This window comes from Copadichromis virginalis, linkage group LG15, assembly GCF_057382275.1.
Source record: "Copadichromis virginalis isolate Kocher_CV1m ecotype Utaka linkage group LG15, C_Virginalis_male_GT1.1, whole genome shotgun sequence".
NCBI classification, from domain to species: Eukaryota; Metazoa; Chordata; class Actinopteri; order Cichliformes; family Cichlidae; genus Copadichromis; species Copadichromis virginalis.
The window spans coordinates 38,893,649-38,901,911 of NC_140632.1; the positions used below are offsets into that span (position 1 = coordinate 38,893,649).

Here is an 8,263-nt window from a genome sequence, read left to right on the forward strand (position 1 = left end):
CCAAAGTGCCAGGATTTTATTAGTAACACAGTGCAGTCCACTATGATCAATATAATTTTACTCCATCTCTTGAAAAGATCAAACGTACGGCATATATTTTTGACCCTGTGACGACTGTATATGGAGGAAAAATTCTTAAGTACGATTCTACAAACAGTACCTGAAGTATCCAAAGCAACCTCACGACAGTTTGGGCAGTGGCATTGTTGTTCTGTGCTCACTATTGTAGGGCTGTCCGGAGGAAAAAAAAAACCCCAAAAACAAAACAAAAAAAAACAGCCACCATCTATCTTTGGGGAAGATGCTAGCTTTTGTGGTCGCCTGATGTTTTTGTAGTTGTGAACGTTTACGGTTTTTGTCTTTTCTGTTTAAGATTCGGGGACGCTGCTAGCATATAGCTAGCTCGACTATAGCACTCGCGAAAATGAATTCCAACACGCACGTAATCCAGGTGACAAACGTTTCACCGAGTACGACGTCCGAACAAATGAGGACTCTGTTTGGATTCCTCGGAACCATAGAGGAGCTCAAACTGTTCCCGCCCGAGTGAGTATTGTGAATTATGAACTGGTAAATTATCCTCCACAATCTATGGCGGCTCACGCGGGGCTCTTGCTGAGGCCTACAGCATCGAGCAGGCCTCGCTGCACGGTAGTGCTAATGCTCCCGCGTCTTTATTGAACGTGGCAACGCTTGCTTCTTTCAAATTAGATATGCATGTATTTAACAGTACTTCAATTCTTCATCCATACGCATCTGCCGATTATCACATTTGTCGATTAAGCAATCAAAAAATTGGTAATCGTTTGTGTAAGTCGGTTATCTAACACATACACGGTAGGCAGCTATACATCCTGTTTATCGAGTTATCTGTAATCTCTCCGTCAGAAAACAAAGTCATAAAAATATACACGGGAGAAATAAGCATGAATGGCTTAATTTTAATAATCACCAGAGTTGCTCCTAATTATTTTGATTTCAAGTGGGACTTATGTGGCAGCTTTTCGTATAAAATGAGCTGTTGATTAGCATCCTAAACCAGCGACAGTGCAAAAGAACAACTAATTATGACTCTTAATGAGCAGTGGGACATTTGGTTACACGCCTGGTTGAGCTAAATTGGAATATTTCCTTAGGTGCATGCTTTGTTTAGATCCACAGTGGACAATAATGAACTACAGTACACACTGCACAGTGTTTTCTTACCTTAATTCTCTCTGTGTTGTGTTTTCTCTGTTGAATTACACGTGGCTACTGGACAGGTATGAAATAATCAAGGTGGTGATTTTCCGGGTAGATGTAGTTGTAACAATTTAGTAACTGTTTGAAAGTTTGATCGCCGCCAGTTTTATACCAGTATTGAGTTTTATCCTCATACTGTGGTGCTAAGGAGTGCAACAGGATCAGAAATGGCTGAAGAAAAAGGTTGTGTGTCACCTCTGGATGATACTGTGTTGTACTATGCAGAGGATGCAGGGAACAAGAGTCACTCCTGTGCTTTCTTGTCCCTGTGGACACAGACTGAGTATGAAGAAGGCATGTTGTCTCCCCTTGTTTGTATTCTTTGCACAACCTATCTGTATTTTCTTCCAGTGACTCTCCCTTGCCTGTGACTTCACGTGTCTGTTTTGTAAAATTCCTTGAGGCTGAGTCCGTGGGAGTTTCCCAACACCTGACGAACACAGTCTTCGTGGACAGAGCCTTGATCGTGGTCCCTTTCGCTGAAGGTGGGTATCTGTTTTATTCCTTTGGCTGTGGTCATCTCTGAACGTACGTCATAATGCGTAGGTGTATTTGTTAGACTTGCAAACACTAGAGACATTGAGGTTTCTGTTTTTCCTACTGCCATGAGAAAGCAGCTAAGCTTTTCAGTGCTTGGCATTTCTAGGTATGTAAAAGGGAAATGTACATTTGTGTCTGTGTCTTACAATCTAGCTGTAAACTTCTCTCTCTGTTATTTGTGTTGTGGTTTTCATAGTGGACAAGTCATTTGCAGAGAGCCCCTTCCTTGCTGGCTGAAAGTGGTCCTCTGATGCCATCAGGAGATTAGAAAAAATAATGGCACCAATCGCAAGCCCCTTCTCTCTCTTGTTCTGCAGTAAAATATTAACTTTTTTTTCTCTCTGTTCAAGGCATCTTTTTTGAAAAAAGAAAAAAATAGCCTCACAACTGCTTAATCAAATTAGGGGATTTGGGAGGGTGCAGGGAACTCTAATGTCCTCACATGTTGAAAGGATTTTTTATATTCTCAGATACAATGTGTGTCATGTAGTAGGCATTCACCAAACAAGGGATACCCCGAGCAAGTAGAATAGTGTCAAGGCAATCCAAACATATCGGAACCATTTCTGATCCTCTGTTTATATTTTAACCTTCTGCGAATTGAAATTCGGCAGCAATGTGTTTTAATGTTGTCTTAGATACTGTGAAAGCCATCAGATCCACAGTGACATAGCAGTAAATGCTCTGCACATACACATAGGTGTTTCGGTTATTGGTTGATTTGATCATGTTTTTAGGATCGGCTTGGGTTGGGCTGTGATGGTTGGATCGCAAACTCTAGTCCAGTAGGTGCAAGAAAACCAGGAAAAGAGTCAGGGTGAAGCTCCTGAAAACTGGTCTGAGCAGCCTAATAAGAGAAAACACCTGTGTGGATGTTGAATCCATCCCCTTCAAACACGCACACAAGTCTCCAAACTGAACTGACTTTTTTTTTCTTTTTTTTAATGTCAATTTCTTTAGCTGGAAACGTATCACACAGCTACATTAGAGGGAAAATATGAATACTGGATCAAAATTTGGGTCTGTTTCCTTTTGTTAACACTAATCAGACTTTAAACCAATAAAAGAAGAGAAAATGTTCGGGACATCCCTACACCAGCACAAAGCATGCCAAATAGAAGAACTAATCAGCTGTGCATGCTAGACTAGATTTTTGAAGGTGTTTGCCATCATCTGAGTTTTGGCCAGCGGGTGTTGTGGCAGTTAATTCTGATTTGGCTTTTGGTCATAATAAGCACAGAAACTGCCCTCGGCATTTACTTGCTTTATTTTCCAAAGCCTTGTATTACTGTTATTACTATAAATTACTGTATTACTGTAAATTTGCATTCCAAAACTTTCACTAACACAAGAGATAATTATGGTTTTAAGCCTCTTGATGTTGCCGTAAAAATGCATTTTTATTAACTTAATTTTTTTAATTGACCCTCTCCAAACATGACTCTGAACGAGTTGAGTGAATCTCAAGTTTAACAGTGGTGTTTCTTTTGTTGTTGTGTTTTACAGTTCTTTTTCCTGGTTCAGCCAGCCCTATTTACCAGGCCCCGCTGAAAATGCCACCAACAGTTTTGTCTTCTGCAGCCTTATCCTGTTTCTCAAGTGTCCTTTCTGTTGTGTGCGTGGGTGTGCGTGGGTGCATGTCTCCCCCCTCTCTCTCTCTCTCTCTCTCTCTCCCTCTCTCCCTCCCTCCCTCTCTCCTCCCTTCATAATGTAAAGAAACATGTCAGATTAAAAAATAGCCTGTTTTCAGATTGCACAGCCATGGATGATCATCTCATGAGATTTTTTTTTCTGTCATTTTTACCGTTTGGTTCTCTTCAGCTTTGGGAATATTTTTCTTATCACTACCTTTGCTGCCAATAGCCTGTAATTGTTCAGTGTAGATTATTGTTTATTTACTATATTTTTTGTGACATACTGTTGGCTAAAACCTGTCAGTACTGTATTTGATTAGCAGTACTTTACCTGGTTGTTAAGTGTTTTTTGTGGTGGGGTTGTATAAAAAAAACAAAAAGAGAGAGAACCCACCAGAAAAAGGCTAGAAAAGGTCAAATGAGTAAGCCTTTTCTGTTTTTTGTATTGGTAATGGTAAGTGATGTTGAAATGTACCCTTGTGTCTACACCCAAATCATGAACTTTGTTTTCTGTATCTCAATGTTTTTGTGTGCTTTATAGCGAAGCAGCCGGCGCGAGTCGCTTGTTCATAAAACATCTAATGAAAGTTGAGAGCACATCCCACGGGACAACTGGCTGTGCTTGCTTACGTTTGGTTCATGACTTAAAAAACAAGTACAGGTGATAAAATCTTGGCAGTGTTGACCACAGTGTGTATTGTGACTTTGAAACTTATAGCTGCTAATCCTACAATCATATTCACAACAAAGCAAAACAGCAACAACAACAACAACAAAAGTCAGGGATCAAGATTTACAGACAAGACAAAAAAGTGGATTTTTGTTTTTCATTCTTTTACTACAGTGTAGTTAGACTGAGGTGGCTTGTCTGCAAGTCTTGTCTGAGTGTTGTCGACGTCGTCTTTGAAGATGTACTGAGATGTTCTTGGTTTTTCCTCCAGGAGTCATTCCCGATGAATCTAAAGCTATGTCGCTGTTGGCTCCAGCCAATGCTGTGGCAGGAATGATGCCCGGTGGAGGCCTTCTTCCGACACCGAATCCTCTGGCATCTGTGAGTTTTTACATTTTCACATAACATATCATACAATAATATTTAACTGTTATTTGATCAGGGGAAAAAGATATTTTAGATGTTGATGATTTTCTAAAACTGCTCCTACCTTCTCTGCAGCCATCAATCAAAATTTAACTTGGAAAAGGGCATGAATCTCCCTTATTGCAATAAACAAACACACAGCAGGCTTTTTTTCGTCTTGGTGGGGATATTTGGTAACATTTATGTCTAAAAGCACAGTAATTCATTCAAACTAAGCAAGCTGCTGGTGGTTCAGAGTTAGCAATGCTACTATTTGATCAGATTTAGCTACTGGACCACAGATTTTGACTAGCAGGTGCTTGGAGCCTGCTGAACACACTTTTCTCTGATCCATCACAAAGCCTTAGGCCCATTTGCAAGCACCCCTCTTCTTTCTAAAGCACAATTATCTGAAAATAACAAAAACAGTACATCTGAAAGTATCCTATTAAAAAAAAATCCCCCCTCCAAAACGTTACATAAATAAAGCGTGCTATGCTTTTTACCTCTACAATATATTCTAGTGTCTATGCTCCACATTTCAGATGGGAGCGACACCATTTGGCGGTCTTGGAGCTCCTAGCATTGAGCAGATGGCTGCTATGGGAATGCCCGGACCGAACATGAACCCCCAGGTGAGGATCAGTTACCTTCATAGCGCCGTTTAAGTTCAAGAAAAAAGTTCTTAGTTCTTAAAATCATAGTAATATCCTTGTCTTCCTTTCTTTCCAGGCTCTTTCCGCAGATTTCCTGAAGCTCATGCAATCCATGGATCCCAAGTAAGAAAAGTGCAGACACAGACGGGTTGTGCAGTCCAGTCAGCATACATATTTATTTGAGCAGTGTCTAAATAATTGATGCCATTTGCAGATTGAACCTTGCAGCTGGATTGAACTTGAGTCCAGGGCTGAAGGCTGATGCATCGAATAAGGAGATTGAAGAGGCCATGAAGAGAGTCCGAGAGGCCCAGTCTCTTATTTCTGCAGCTATTGAACCAGGAAGTGAGCGCGGTTTCAAAGCACGCTTCAAATATAACTGTACCAGAAATACTTGCTTCATATAGATTACGTGTTATCGGAAATTACTTCTCAGTTTACCTGTTTATTGATGTTTAGAGAGCAGTAAGTAAATGTATAATACATGTATAACTTTGTCTTTACTGTTGCAGGTAAGAAAGATGACAAGCGCAAACATTCCCGCTCCCGTTCGCGTTCACGGCGTAGACGAACCAGATCTCGTTCAAGACACAGGTAAAGATGCGTCTACGGCAATGTCGGGTGAAGCCTTTTTAGTTTCATAATTAGTATATTTTTGAATATTAATTGTTTGTAAATGTGCTGCTGCTTATTTTGAGCAGACGTTCGAAGAGCAGATCTCGGCGTAGGTCTCATTCAAGGAGCAGGAGGAGGTCCAAGAGCCCACGGAAGAGGAGGTCCTACTCCCGGGATCGAAGCCGTCGCAGTAGATCTAGGTCAGCTGTTATCCTGAGGAGCAAAATGGCTCCTGTGTTTCATTTCATTCAAAGTGTGTTTGGAGACCAGAGGTTGATCATTTCAAAATTGAAATTTGTCAAAAATATTTTTGAGCTTTAGTTTTTAACGTTGGCAGTGGGCAGCTCCAGGTTTTGAGACTTTTCAGGCATGAAAATGTTTGGTAATGTTTTTGTTTGCTTTCATCTCGTACAGAGACAGGAGGAAGGAGGAGAAGTCCAAGAAAAGATCCAAGACTCCCCCCAAAAGCTACAGCAGCGCCAGGAGGTCTCGGAGCATTAATCGGTGAGTAGTCTTGAATACGGTGTGATAATATGATGAAATGCAGGTGAGCCAATTTACAGTGTGAAAGACCAGAAGCTCTAACTCTTCTATAGACAGCAGAAAATCAAGTAAGTCCTGAATAAATGATGAGGATGTTTTTATGTTACTTATTTTTACTCCTTTGTGTGTCTCAGGAGACACAGGCGAAGTCGCAGTGCTTCTCGCTCCCCTAAGAGAAGAGTCTCCAGGTCTCCGTCCCCCAGACGGTGAGCTTTCTCCATCTGATGTACAATGAAGTTTATTTAATTTTGAGTGCCACAGTTTAAAAATATTTTTGTTCTCTTTACAGCCACAAGAAAGAAAAAAAGAAGGACAAGGACCGTGAGAAGGAAAGGGACCGAGACAGAAGGGAGGACAGGGACCGCAGCAGAGACGAACGCGAACGCTCCAACAGTAAGAAAAAAAAGAGCAAAGACAAAGAACGAGATCGGGACCGCAAGTCCGACAGCGAGAAAGGAGATGTTAAGGTATGTAGAGCAGGCACTGTTTAGAGACAGGTGGCTGGATGCATTACTCTGCTCGTCATTAACGTGATTAAATGCGGCACAGGTGACTCGGGACTACGATGAGGAGGAGCAGGGTTATGACAGCGAAAAAGGAGAGGAGGAGGAGGACGAGAGGAAGAGCGACTCTGACTCAATCTCGTCCCCGAAAAGCCAGGAGGAGATGGAGAGATCTGAGGGTCAAATCCCCAAAAAGTCCAAACTGAATGGAGATGATCACCACCAGGAAGACATGGAGATGAGCGACTAAAAACGTCCAAACCAGATAGCATCGTCTTTTCACTGTCCTTTTTATATTTTTAATATAGGCCACGATATGTCTGTGCCTGATCGCTCCAAGTTAAACAGATTTTGTCTTAACTGTAGAAACACTGCAAAGGAGGGTGGGCAGTGGGGTGTACGGAGGGGAGGGGGAGGCAGAACTTTTGTAAAGATATAAGAAACAATTACTAAAATATGAAGAACATGAAACCTGGTTTTAAATTGTCATTGCTGTACTTTTTAAAGATTTTGTCATTGGAGCTTGTTTGTCTTTCTGACAGTAGAATACGCAGCGTTTTCCTCTAAAAACGCAGCATCTGTAAATATTTTACTGGTCAGGACTTTGTCCTCATTCACACTGCTCGTTGTTTGCCACTCACCGTTTTATTTTTTCCAAACGAACCGTTTTGCTTTAACTGTGTAACACACCATCTCTACTGACCTATTTACAACCCTTTATTATTGTACATTGTAGATTGAAATGTGTTGTGACAATGAAATATGTTGTCTGCAATAGAATTTCCAAAGGACACAAATAAAATTGGGGTAAACTGTCAAGTTGCGCCACAAGGGTCCTTATTTTGAAAAATAATTGCTACGATGGGATTTATTCTGTGGTTATGTTCTGGGTGCCTGGCAACTGTTAACCTTCACTCAGGTGTTGTCACGTTATGGTTCAGTCCTAATCTCTACATTCATGGAGTTTCTTTCCACTGAAACCTGAGGGATAAACTATACATGCTTACTGTTGCCATGTACAGAGACTTTGCCTGAGAATTAAACAGCTCAGTGCATTGTGTGTGTGTGTGTGTGTGTGAAAGAAAAGTACTAAATTAGAGGCATGCATGCAGTGGTGTGGAGAAGTCATGAGCCAGCCAGTAATAAATAAATATATTTTATTTCTCTCAACCACTTACTTTGCAGTAGTTAGAACTGTACAGAGGGTGGGGGTGCCACAATTTATATTTGTAGATAAAGCCTTCCTCCTGCACATATTCTTTATAAGCCCCTCCCACCTCAGGTGCAAGTGCTTGTTTGTCAAAAGTAATTTAATTCTTAAACTCTTGAAACAAAGAGTAACCCTTGAAGCTTTTTTCCCCTGAACTGGTGGGTGTCTGACTGTTTTAGGCTGCGTATAGAACAAAATAACTGAATGTGCATCAGAAATGAGTGAGGATGGTCTCTGCCTATGCA

General features: G+C 41.1%; 1 protein-coding gene across 2 annotated transcripts; it reads left to right on the plus strand.

Moving 5' to 3' along the window:
* Positions 1–171: 171 nt before the first annotated feature.
* On the plus strand, positions 172–7,627 carry LOC146693001 (uncharacterized). 2 transcript variants are annotated; one of them, XM_085433296.1, is made up of 12 exons: positions 172–546; positions 1,594–1,727; positions 4,358–4,467; positions 5,037–5,126; positions 5,224–5,270; positions 5,362–5,492; positions 5,660–5,741; positions 5,849–5,962; positions 6,177–6,266; positions 6,440–6,511; positions 6,595–6,772; positions 6,855–7,627. In XM_085433296.1, the coding sequence occupies exons 1-12, from the start codon at positions 425–427 to the stop codon at positions 7,056–7,058; spliced, it is 1,374 nt and encodes a 457-aa protein (XP_085289422.1). In that variant the 5' UTR covers positions 172–424; the 3' UTR covers positions 7,059–7,627. The 2 variants fall into 2 exon arrangements, with proteins under 2 accessions (XP_085289422.1, XP_085289423.1); XM_085433297.1 differs by lacking the exon at positions 172–546 and having other exon boundaries at positions 1,662–1,727; positions 3,958–4,467.
* Positions 7,628–8,263: the final 636 nt, after the last annotated feature.